The following is a 13,417-nucleotide window of genomic DNA, read 5'->3' as shown; positions in this document are numbered from 1 at the left end:
AAGGTCAGTCGGCGAGTGGCATGCTTAGCTGTGTATGTATGTAAACGTAAGTACGTATCGCCAAGCGCTCCTTCGAACCTTGACACGAACAGTGGCCTCGCTTCCGATGGGCGTAATTTCCTGCCGATAAGCACCGGCACACAACAGCAGAGACGACTGCGCGCGCGTGTTGCGACGCTGATTCGATCGACAAGAAGTCGAAGATGGCTTGATTGGTGCGCTTAGTCGATCACGGTGTGCCGGGAGGAAAGGTGCATAAGAATTGAGCAAAGCTTCGTGCACTACCACGAAGAGGGGGCTGCAATTTGGGCTATGTTTTCCGGTCAGAAAAACGCGCGATAAGGAATTACACATTTGTGATAGCCACTGTGCCGCATGAAAAAAAAAAAATGCAGCGCATGATTGAAGCTTTGGCGAGAAGTGTGCATATTTGATCATTTGATCTGAACCCGTATAAACGACTATACGCAATGACAGAATGGTTTATCAGGCATATGACCGAATCGAGGGACCAATACAAAAAAGGAAAGAACGGCTTTGGGAAGCCACACACATTTTTATAAGTTTCGCTCTCCCTCACAGAAGCTGGCGGGCTCTTCGTAGCAGATGGTCGTTTTCATTCGCAACTTTGCTTCAACCGAAGCAGGCGGAATCAACTGTACCACGTGGCGTGTCTTGCTAACGCAATATCAAGCACTGCGATGCTAACCGACTGATATTATAGCGTATCGGCTTTGGGTTAATCCTGCCACTCTCTGCTCATCTCGGGAAATTTCAACACAACCTTCAATAAAATGACTTAATCTCATGTACGTTTTGTCTGCTTGACGTTCCGGTTGACAATTTAAAGCGATGACTCTGGTGGATGACACAGACGTTTTTAAGTTAAGTCTAGTTCCGCTGTCAATGAGGTCTTCGCACGGATGCACGTTTGTATATGAACATCTTAAAGCAAGAACACGAAAACCCGTACGCGAGACTCCTACGCGCTGAGCCGAAGAATACCTTGAAAAGAAGTTAGCCTCGTATCAGGAAGAATGACATCAGCGAGCCCATTTGAGCTTCCTCAAACCAGTTAAGAAGGACAAATTTTATACTTTGAGAAAATTTCCCAGGTTTTAGAGATGCGGAACGATGAGATTGTGGATGATATAGACTGTTTGACGGGCCTTAAGGACTCAACTGCACAGTTTCTCCGCTTATCGAGTTTCTCGTTCTTATTTGTCACGGCACGGCTGCCACCACAACCTTCCAAATGCGTGACTTAGACGCCAGTAGGATACTGCCCCATGCAACCGTCGTTTCACGGTTAGCTCATTGCCGCTGCTGATCACTCGGAAATCTTTGACCGCCCGGCACAACCGTGCTCGGCACTGAAACGAGTCCCTTTAGGAGGCATGATGACTCTTGGCACCACTTAGAGTTGACCAGCAACAGCAAGCGAAACTTACAGTATGCCTGCGCTCGCAGGCTAGGGTAGAATGACGAAATGGTGAAGGCTTTAAGTGTCACTGGTGCTTCGAACCACCCCTTGCCAAAGAAATTAGGCAGAATAATCGGTGTCCTAGTCACATTCGCAATTGTTCTTAGGAGTGTGTCTTCCCGCGCCCTATTTGCGCTGAGGTGAATTGCCTTGAGAAGTCGTCAGCTGCACTGCACAAGAGGAAGCTGTAGGGCAGTACGACTTCGAATTGACCTCTCAGAGGCCGAATCTGGCTGCGGCAGAGTCCGCAGCGGCTGCTGCAGCTGCCGCGGCAGCGGCCGTTGAAGGAGGCGGCAGCATCGATGGAGGCTTGAAGTAGCACGCTCCGCAGAATGACTGCACCGCGGCGGCGGCGGCGGCGGAACTAGACTGTGCACCGGCCGCGGTGCTGCCATTGGTCGCCGCGTGTCCTCCGGCCACACTAGAGGGCGCTGCGCACAGCGAGCCCAGACCACTGGCCAGGGCCAGGCACCTGCGAGAAAGGGAAGACAAGTTAACGTTCTCGGCGCAAGGGCGCGCGGATGACTTCTACTTTCTGAGAGGCTGCCCTGGCGCAAAATGCGCCCAGCGTCTGCTTACTGTCTTTGACTTGTCTTTGACATGAATGGCCTGAGTATAATTTGAAGCAGCACGGAGAAGACGAAGGCAGGAACCCAAAACAAACAAAGCAGCTTTGAGGCAACAACAACCGCAACACCGCGCCAGGACGAGCGCTGGAATTAATGGCCTGTTGAGTACAACATATGCGTCGAAGTGACCTGTCAGTGCAGGACCCTACTGAAGCTCTTGCATGATGCGGGGATGCACCAATTTATATAATATTAGTTGCATTTTCCTACTATGCACGTTTTAAATCAGTCCTCTAGAAAGCAACAGAAGTCACGCTAAGAAAAAAAAAATCATTGGGCATGGCATGCACTCTTTGGTGTCGAAGTTCCTGCGTACATCAATTAACTCTTCTATTCAATTTTCGTGCCCCCTACATTTTTATTTTTTCAGGTCCCCACTCTCGGGTTATTACCCAGGCACAACTTTGCCAACCTCCCTGTATTTACATTTTAATGCGTTAGTATTAGGAATGTAAAAGTGAAAAACAGTGTGGGATACCGGTCAATATATATATATATATATATATATATATATATATATATATATTGGTGCAAGTGACGGAACCATCGTCAGTTGCACTTCGCTCCTCGAAGGACATGTGTCGAGCAAGCTCCCGACCAACACTTTGAAATATGGTGAACGCTGTTTAAATAATTGATCCGGGACCTCAAAGAGGTAAGACGTAATTTACGCTCACGCATTTACCACTCAATCGCCACAAAATTTTTCACTTTCTTTTTTTTTTCTCATTTACCCAACGGCACAGAGAGTTCCTTATATTACTGTGTCCCCAAAACACATGATATATTAGTTTTACATGACGTGTGTTACAATTCTGAATAGGTTGAGTGGCCAAAATTGACCTTCTCACATGTTCACAAAGCCGTGTTGCTTATTTAGTACACCATGTCAACGCGATACAAATTCATAAAGCTTTAGTTTGGTGTTTTCAGGATGGCTTCAAAAAGGTGCTTTGGCCAGTGCATACACAAACAGAGCGCGTATCTACAGACAATGATGGCGGCACCGGTCTCTTACGACTTTTGCTAATGGTTCTCTTATTGATTTTCCTACTGTTAATATGGCATACGAGGGGAAAGGAAAGGCAGATATAATAAGGGTGAAGCTCTGACTTATAGATGATCCCATTGGGGTGTTCTCTTTAGATCAATTACAGCCCGTTAGAGAGTATCAGCCTAGTTGTACACCAAGGTTGGCTAGCGATGCTAAATGTTTTCGACCGCTTTCTCTCATCGGCGTCCCACTGTTCCCTAGATTTCTTCATCTGTAACGTTAATATAACGGGTCTCATCGTCGTTGATTGATGTAGGCCTTTAAGGAGGTGTTAGCTGCGTGGTACGTTAACGTGAGCGCAACGTCTACAAAGTAGCGAACTTGTTTTCTTCTTTGTTTTTTATCAACTGCATGACATTTTTATTCTCGACTGACTTGTTTAGATAATTCATAAAACCTTCTTTTTTGTTGCTTAATTCAACGAGAACAGTGCTCAACTTAGTCGAATGCCCCAGTACATGTTGCCAACACCACAAACCAGACCTTTACAAACCTTCAGACGAAGCTATGCCGTATATTACAACTGAAAAGAAAAAAAAAACACGCCGTCGATGTTCTCTCACGCACTCGAACCAAGAAACGGTTAATTCGCGCCTCTGAAAAGCGAGAATTCGCGAGCACGTAGCCCAAGCGCGCTCAAATCCGTTCACAGTCGCACGATACCACCGCACCAGCCAGCCCGAAACTACGGCCTAATCTCTCGCCCGGTCTCATATAGTCGCTGCAGCTGTTCTCCGAAGAAAATGCGCGCTTTCGAACGACGCAACCTCGTCGGCGCAAGCATGCGGACGGCCCGGGCGCGCGTTTGTGCGTGCGCGGGGCTGTCCTTTAGCACACGTGCGCACGCACGCACTGTTCGATGCATGCGTACACAGCAGGGCGCGAGCGTGCACCGGGCGACCACTCGGCGCTCGACTCCCGAGTGCACGAAGGTGGGAATAGCGTACATGTATAGTAAAGGCAGGGGGTTATGTGGGGAGGAATGGGCAGGAGTGGTGCAAGGGGGGGAACACGAGGCATGCAATCCGTCCTCGTCGCCCGTCCGCGGCGTGCGGTCGTTTCGTCGCCTGACTTCCGACGAGGGGAAATTGGGCAGGGCGAGCTCGCTAAATATTCATGGCCATAACCATTACAAGCTGTTCGCGGCCGCGGGCAGGTGCTGCTCGCGGCTCGGGCCGCGGGAGGAAAAGGGGGCTGCGCCGGCGCTGCATTATTGAGCGGCCCCAGTTCAAACACGGCCCCGCTCCCGGGCTGCCACGAAATCCGCCTCGTTTCGCGAATCATCCACCTTTCTCCCCCTTGTTGCGGGACGCACACGACGGCGGCGGCTTTGGCGCGTCTGGCCGCGCGACTTGGTCATCGCCGTCCGATCCGGGAAGCCGCGCAGCTTGCTTGCTGCCTCTGGTCGACGACGCTGCGGGGTTTCGGTTGTCCGTTCACTACCGTGGGCGGGGCCATCTAACGGTTTGAGCTGCAGCGTTGCGGCCTGGGATGAGATTTGTCCTCGCTCTGACGATCGCGGATTTGGTTCGAGGATTTGCGAAGACGATGCGCGGCTTGGCTGAGTTGGTCACAGGCTACTTCACGTGACGAACTCGACCCTTTCGTCGTAACACTGTCAGAACGTGCGCCATGACGCATATTCTGCTCATGACGGATTTCTGTGCCGCCTGAGTCTATAAAGATGCGTTTAGGTTTGCATCACTGTGTGGTGTTCTTTATCTGCGGATCACGCGACATACCCTGCATGCCGTGACGGCGGTGGTTACGTACACGTGAAGGGGGTGCCCCTCTCTATCTGTACACCACCTACGACGAACGCGGAAGTATATAGCCGAGGAGACAGCCATCACGCTAGCTTTAGCTACGACCGAAGCTACAACCATCATCAGCGACTCTGAGTGATCTGTCCAAAACTACAACGCGAGGTAGTGTCTGTCTCAGCATAGCCTATTCTAGCGCACAGCCACCAACCACAACCTGTCAGTCTTGTCTGGGCTCCAACTCATTCCCTCCGTCCCGGCAATATTTCCGACCACAACACCGCCAGAGAACTAGCATGCCGGGAAGAGAGAGGAGGACGAGCCGAGGGATTCCATAAAGACACGCTCACTAGCTATCTGGAAATCACACGAGCTTACCTGTTTAGCTCACTGCACATGTAATGACCAATACATATCCCTACCCGTGGCGTTATGCGCCTATCTGTCCAGACAGATACGCGGATACTTGCAAGTTCTGTAATGAACCCGCGAAGCTCACACACTACCATTTTCGCACGGTAATTTGAACACTATGGAGCAGTGGGAGGCACTGAGGCACAGCCGTCCAAAAGGCGGTGGGGGCCTGCGCTATCCCCATCATTATCATCTGCTGTCGAGAGAGAGAGAGGTGTCTGCAGGAAGCACTTTCGAATCCCTTTTATGTGTAAATAGCATGTCTCCCACGTGAAAAAGCGCCGATAATCTTGTCTAATGTGGTTGCTGGATAATTTTTCAAGGACTGTTTTCGCTTGGTATTTCAATCACAGGACTAATACCGTGTTTTATTCAAGAACTGTGACACTGAATTGCGATTGTGCACCTTCAGCTCACGTTTTGGGCATTGTTCTGCTATAGCACACTCAGCTTAAACGAGCGTGTTCTTGGCACGTTGGCTAGGTTGATTGAAAAGGGAAGCAAGAAATAACAAAATAAAAATAACGATATTGAAATACATTTAGTTCGAGCTCTTGTGGTACACCAAACCCGTGCTAGAGTTGAACTTTACACAACATATAGCACGGAAAATACGCTGAAAGTTATGACAAAAGCAACGAAGAATATGTAAGTACGCACACATTCATTGGAACTCATTTCCTTCGTTATTGGTGTTGTTGCCTTAAAACTGTTGCGTTAACACAATGGGAAGACTATGGCGAGCCCGTATACGCCATTGTTTTTTCGTAGCGAACCGTGCCACAACCTGGTACTTAAGTCTTCTTCCTGCACATATATTATCAGCGTCCGCCGCCACGAACGCCATCGCAAGCTCTGGGTTACGCTTCTCTAATATTGACTATACCGTGTGCAAAAGATTAAGACATAAGGCATAAAGCACAAACTAGCCCAATAGCATGTCATCATGAACCAGAGGCACATTCTGGCCTCAAAGAAGAGGCTAATACGGTGAAAAACGAATTTTACTTGGCATCACGGTTAAAACGAATTACGCGAGTCGAAGATATCGGCTTTACGCTGCCAACAAACAAACTGATGGCTACTGGAACTGCTATTTTCCCTATTTTCCTCTTCTCGAGGATGCTGAACATCCGGTGTGATGCTGCCGATGCTCAAAATCACGGCTGTCCCAACGTTCTACTTGTTTCTCTCCTTGCCGCCACTGGTCGCCTTGCCAGCACTCGTCCGCTTGCAGGGACGAGAGGTGGACCGATGAGTGCTTGCCGCGCTTTTCAGCCTCTTGGCGCGGATACTTCCTCTTCGCCTTGAGTAACCACTACAGGCATGCTGGCGGTGGGAAAGGCACCTATATGCCGCCAGCGCAAGCAGTAGAATGGCTGCTCGCGCTGCGGCGTCCATCCACACCGCGCTTGGTGCCAACGACAGCGCGTTTTTGGCGGAGGCTTGCTTCGGCGCCCGTTTCCCCAGCAGCTGCTGACAGAAGCGCTGCAGGGCCGTCATCCAATCCCCGACTTGCGCTTCGGCGCGTTGGTATCGCCGTAAGATAAAAGCGTGGTGCAGACGTCCCAGCACCGGCGCAACGCTGCTCGGTTTCGTACGTCCACCGCTGCTTGGCTTCGTACGTCCACCGCTGCTTGGCTTCGTACGTCCACCGCTGCTGCCAGAGGAGCGGCTCTTTACAGGCGATGCCGTCGTTTCGTAGTCGCTGTGGTGTTCGGCGCTTCGGTCTCCAGGTACGAGATAATCGGCGGTTCGTTGCTCGGCGCGACCTCGAAACCTTTCTTGTTGGCTGCTTATCGATGGACGGTGCGTTGAAGTCGTTCTCGGGCGGCGGAGTATTCGTGACTGGATCGTCGGCGACTCTCCGGCTACGGTGTTTCTGCCCGTAAGCGCGGGAACTCCCCGCCGCACCTTGTCGTGGCCGCAAATCCACCACTGCTGCTAGACGAGCGGCTCTTCGCCGGTAATGCCGGTGTTTCCTGGCCTCGGTGGCGTCGGTCATCTCGGTTTCCGGGGACGAGTTGCTCAGTCGTTTCTTGAGGCGCACCCTCGAAGAATTCCGCTGCGGCTTCTTACCGTTGGACGGCGTGTTCGGATCGTTCTTTGATGGCGGAGCAACCACGGCTCTTGTTGTACCCTGTGAAGTCGTGGTGGTGAAGTGATTGGGCGTAGCCGGCTTCGCGCACCTCACTCTCGTTTTCGGATCGACGCCGTCCCTTGATGCCGTTGCGCGAACTGGCGCGTCAACGGGTGTCTCGCGGGCAGGTCGAATGGTACGGTCGGCAGCAGCCGGCTGCATCTTGGCACACCTGGTATTCGTTGGTGCGGGGCGTTCGACCTTTCCTGGAGTCGGCTGCTCTTCGCTGGCCAAGACGCCCGTGCGCAGTCGCCTGCTGTTGCCTCGACGCAGTCTCGGCCGTCACTTCGGTCTCCCGACGAAAGCCTCGCACCTTCCTGGATGTTTGCGGAGTGCAGAGAGACGCGTCCGGCCTGTGGTGGAACCAGACGAGTAATGGTGACCTATGGAACGCTCCTTGACGCCAGTGCGCGGGGCGCGCGTGTTCTTTGAACAGCCTCCTCTTCTTCTGCTGCTGCTGCTTTCAGCCTTTTACAGATTGGCATAGGCAAACGGCTGAAGTCTGGTCTGAGGAATACTTCTGAATACATCTTCCCTTTGTGTGTGTCAGAAAGGCAAATGTAAGCAAGAAAGATAGATAGATAGATTTTATTGATAGGAAAGACAGAGAGGCCGACCTGAGCTAGTGCGCTGTATAGTCTGCTGCTGGCGAAGAGGGAAGGGGAGTGAAAGTACTGGGATGGATGATGATGATAAGAGAAGTGGTGAGTGCTTAAGACGTACATTAGACGGTGGCCCTACTAGAACCGCTCGTCTTGCTTCGTGTCCTGCAGAAACTTCAACAGCGCTTTAGTTGCCCGCATTGATGTTGCAATGCCAGGCCATGGGCCGAGGAACTTTCCAGCATCCTTCGCTCCAGTAAGGAAGAAAGAAAATTCCGACCAAGTGTGGCGATAACGACATATGTCTTGAACATGAACAACCAGGAATTCTACACTGTAAACCGCTTTAATTAAACCCTTAAGAGTCCCTAATACCCCTGTCACACGGACAGCCTTAACCGAGGTTAAGCTAACTACGGTTACAGCTGACCGCAGTTACCGCTAGCTACACGGCAAGCGTAACCGTAGTTAGCCCCCTAACCGTGGTTATCGCAAACCGAGCTTGGCAACCTCGGTTTACTCTCGCAAACCGACGAACAGGCAAGATGGCGGACGCCATGGCAACTGCGAGTGCGCCAGCGTCGTCCGAAATCGCAATGAGCCAAAGGCGCAGTAACTGGTCCGACGCTACAACAAGGACATTTATACGCGTTTGGGAGGATCACCTTACCGCACTGCGGTCGAACACAAGGAATGTCCGAATATATGCTAAAACTCGAATCACACACACAAACCACTTGAGCACAGAAAACACATGACATGAATTATTCTCAGCAAAGCCTACTCGCCATACAACACTTGTAACCTGTAGCAGAGGAAATAATGAGCACAAACTGCTAACACACCGCAACTACCACGCACAACAAAAAGAAACGCGATGGAATGCGCTGGCTCTCGTAAAGGCTACTAACCGGCTACTAGCCACTGTAAACCGGCTACAGCAATTGTTGAAAGATTTAATGTGAAACTCGCCAAGTTCATCAACATTATTTAGTTATAAAGGCTTGTAGTATTGAAAATGTGAGCGTATACTTTATTGCAACATTTATCTGCATGCTGGTTATTATTTCTTTATCATACACAGTGAACTTCGCGCAAAATAGTTTGCACACATGAGGACCACGTGATTGCATCGGTTTGCTTAACCAAGTCCGTGTAGCAATGGCAGACCGCGCTCGCGTTAACCACGGTTAACCCTATAAACCATGGTTAAGCTTAACCGCGGTTATATCTGCTCCTGTGACAGGGGTATAAGAGTGCAAATCGGTCTGTAACTCACACCCTTACACGGGTGGAAGGGTTTGAGTTATAGACAGAAAGCTCGTTTGAGGGTGTAAATTGGTGTACAGCGCAGAGGCCGCGAGTGTGATATATGCGCGGTTTCTTTTGGAAAGATTGTCTGATCACGTCAGATTGTCAGATTGTCTGATCACGTAGACGTTATTGTTCAGACAGTAAATTCAATCTTTGCCACAAGTGAGGCTTCTAACTTCACTGCTCCTTCTAAAGACACACACGTCCACTCGTGTATATATATATATATATATATATATATATATATATATATATATATAATCATAAACAAAACCAAAAAATAACTAAATTACAACAAACAGAATAAATAAATGTAATTATTTTTGCTTTTCTACGTACGGCTGCACATTTTTCAAGTTATTAGACACTGCATCCGAAGAAATAGTTCCTTCATATATGAAACAATGTTTACCGGAAAGGCCATGTCAAAAGTAGTCAGTGTTACGTTTCCGGGCAGGACTCCTGCGACCGTAGTATTTGGAGACTCGCAAACGATGTACCTCTGCAGCCATTTCAATCCCCTGCACGTCGAAACTCCTGCCTTCGTCACAAAGCTTGGTGCTACCATCGATGATGTAAGTTCAGTGCTGGACTTCGTACCACCATCTACTACCTCCAACTTGATTCTGCATTTCGGGACCAACGACTTAGCCTCTAGTACAAGCCAAATCACCTTGGATTTTTTTCTTCAAATAAATGTTTGTTTTTCCTTTTCTACATGCGCCTGTCAATTTCTCAAATTCTTAAACAACGGATCCGAAGAACTACTTGCTTCATATATAAACGTACACCATGTAATCTTTTAAAAAAATTGCGTGGCACATTAGGGGCCCGGGCTGTCGGCGGCGTCCGTCGCGTGTGATCTGTCGTGATCAGGCTCACAAACAAGTGCTCAAAACAGGGTCAGAACAAGTGAAGAATTCATCAAAATCGGTTCAAAACAAACTAACATGATTCAGAAGAAAGTAAAATACAGGAATAATCAAGCGTCAAGCGCATTAATTGACAAGAATTCATTAAAATCGCTTCTAACTATCATGACCAAAGGATTTGGCTCCATCCGCGTGGCGGTTTCCCACCAGTTGTGGCTTAGCACAGGTGTCAAAACGCATAATGATTTGCTAAACACAAGATAAACACAGGATAAAACAAGATAAACGCAAGGAAAGCACAAGGGAAACACCGGCGAATCACTGCTTCGCACTTCCCCGGCTTTCACGTTGAGTGGAACTGCATTACTGCCGAGCTTTAATAGCACGCAAATCATTACATTGTGAGGAATCCCCGAAAGTGGTCTTATTTCGCGCAGAAGGTATAGCGGCGCGTGCATTTCTGCCAACTTTATATCAAACGCGCTTGCGAATGGGGTGACGGCACCACCCTGGGCGTTACGCACCTGTACTGCTGGTCCAGCTGCGCCTTCTCGATGCGCTTGTCCTTCGCGCGTCGGTTCTGGAACCAGATCTTGATCTGCGTCTCGGTCAGCTCCAGGCCCTCGGCCAACTCGAAGCGTCGCGGCCGGCTGATGTACTCGCTGCGCTGGTACTCCAGCTCGAGCCGCAGCGTCTGCTCGCTCGTGAACGTGGTGCGCTGGCGGCGCTGGCGACCGTCCTTGCGTCGCCGTCGCTGGACTGCATTATGGGAGAGAGAGAAACGCATGTCGTCAATCAATCAATCGATCGATCGATCAATCGATCAATCGATCAGTCAGTCAGTCGACTCACTAAGGAGCGTGACCCCCTCCTTAGTGAGTTTGATTGACTGACTGACTGACTGACTGATTGATTGATTGATAGCAATACTGGAGCTATGAGAGAGGCCGTAGTCGATGCTTTTGGAATAATTCTGGTCCCCTAGGGTTTTCTTTTTCTGTTTTTTTTTTGCCGTGCAACTAAATATGAGTACACGAACGTGTTGGTATAAACTACGGGACAAGGCGGGAGACAAGTAAAGGAAAGCTTATTTTTCAGTCAACTCAGTTGTAAGTCTGAGCTCGTCCGTTTTCCCCCCTACCTTGTGTACCGTCTTGTGGCGCAGTTTGTACCAATGCATCTGTACCAACTCGATCAGCTTTCAAGCCTATTTATACGCGAACGCTGGATTTAGCATCCATCGAAATGCGGTCGCAGTTGTTGGTAATCAAACCCGCGACCTGAAGCTTAGCAGCAGAACGCAATAATTATTGTGCCACCGCGGCGGTTTCCGTATAGGCTGGTATCAAATGTGGAATTCACGAGGGGAACTAAAGAATCTCCAAATCCAAAATTTGTGCAGTGAAACAGTTTTCAAGAACGCGGACAGCTTAGAACGACCTGCGATGTGTCATTTTTACCTCACGTGGTTTCATAGCAGAAAAAAAAAAGAAACAAAAAAGACATGGCTATACAAAGGGGTGCTCATAAGCATATAACCTTACCCAGAAATAACTTAGCTAGGTAGGTGTAAATTGCAGGGTGTATTGAGCAATTGGTTTATATTTATTGTTGCATAAATCGGCTAAATGTGGTTTCAGGTTATTTTTATTTTTCGTGCCCAAAATCCTCCAGAAACGTTCAGTGTGTATGAGCATAGGACCATGGTCAAGTTCGTGATTTTCCAAGGGAAACTCGCAAAGAAGATCTGTGAGGAAGTGTCACAAACGTTTGTGTGACGGTGGCGCTTCGCATGCTACCATTGAACGCAGGCCAGTTTTAAGACTGACAAGCCATTACGGTGTTGAAAGTGAGAAACACAGTGGAAGGTCTGTTTCTGTCTTTGCGCTTGCAAATGTGAAAGCCGTCCATGACATGATTATGGACGACCGCCGAATGTAAGTATTGCTACATATGTGGGAATTTCGAGTGACCGAGTTGGTGCCGTTATCCACGACGACTTGGAAACAATAAATCTTGCAGCAAAATGCACCCAGAAACTTTTGTCAACCGAACAAAAGGAAACGTGTGGAGACATCGGTGGCTGTTTTGGAATATTTTGCAAAAAAAAAAAGGAGCCAGATTTCCTGGACAGATTGATAACTGGTGATGGGACATGGATCTACTGTTATGATACCAACACAAAAGAACAGTCTATAATTAATGGAGGCACAGTGTTTACCCCATGCAGTTCAAATAAGTTCCGTGTGCAAAGGTTGGCGCAGAAGCAAATGACAAGTTCTTTTTTTCTTACAAGAAGGAAGTTATGCTTGTGGACTACATCCTAGACGGTTGAATCATGAGTAGAAAATTTTACTGTGCTTTATTGACAAATTTCAGGCAAAAGATCAAGAAAAATACGTAAAGGAAAGCTGTACAAAGGTGCGATCCTGTTGCATGGCCATGCCTCGACCCCCACTGAAGGAGAGACAAGGGCAAAACTGACCTCCTTAGGATTTCAATTGAAGACCCATCCACCCACCTGGCTCCTTCTGACTATCAATTTTCTCCAACTAAAAACAAAAGCACCTAAAGGAACAACAGTTTGAGTCTTCTGGAGGCAACCACTGCTGAAAATGAGTGGTTACACCAGCAGACAGAACAATTTCATATGCAGGTACTTAAAAAGTTGCAGGACAGATGTCGCAAGTGCATTGATTTCCTGAGGGAATCTGTACATTATTGGGGCAGTTACAGCTTCCTAGCTCAATTTTTTCTTGGCAAGGCTCAATACTTACCCACACCCCCTCGTATGATGACGAATTAGTGCACCCCATCGAAACAATGAAAGATAAACTGAAACATACAAAAAGGGTGTACCTAAACGAGCACATTTCACACGCGCCATATATAGTTGCGACAATATTAGTCTCAGATAGTTTACTTATATGCAGGAAAAAGAAAAGAAAACGAAAACACTTCTTGGTAACCGTTTCGTTTTAATGTGCATTAACCTTTGTTTGCATCCTTAACGCTGTGCCCAGCCAAATATGTACTACCAAACTAGCTAATGTATCCGCTTTAATTGTCTCCTTTAGAGATGCCGTTGCTTCTAGAATTCAATTTCGTCTGCTTATAAGGTCTTCTGAAACTCAGGAAGATCTGAT

At 48.6% G+C, this 13,417-nt stretch overlaps 1 protein-coding gene across 1 annotated transcript in view; it reads right to left on the bottom strand.

Annotated features, from left to right (window-relative positions):
* Positions 1 to 1,232: 1,232 nt before the first annotated feature.
* The window catches only part of LOC119456796 (homeobox protein rough), a 52,566-nt gene continuing 40,381 nt past the window's right edge, over positions 1,233 to 13,417 (bottom strand). The window contains exons 2-3 of the mRNA XM_049669078.1: positions 10,796 to 11,030; positions 1,233 to 1,955 (exon numbers count right to left, since the gene is read on the bottom strand). Coding sequence (XP_049525035.1) covers positions 1,700 to 1,955; positions 10,796 to 11,030 — 491 coding nt within the window. The 3' untranslated portion in view covers positions 1,233 to 1,699. The remainder of the gene's footprint in view (positions 1,956 to 10,795; positions 11,031 to 13,417) is intronic.

The sequence above is a fragment of the Dermacentor silvarum genome, chromosome 6 (assembly GCF_013339745.2).
Source record: "Dermacentor silvarum isolate Dsil-2018 chromosome 6, BIME_Dsil_1.4, whole genome shotgun sequence".
Lineage (NCBI taxonomy): Eukaryota > Metazoa > Arthropoda > Arachnida > Ixodida > Ixodidae > Dermacentor > Dermacentor silvarum.
The sequence above is the reverse complement of the archived record's forward strand: the minus strand, read 5'-3'. Positions and strand labels throughout refer to the sequence as shown.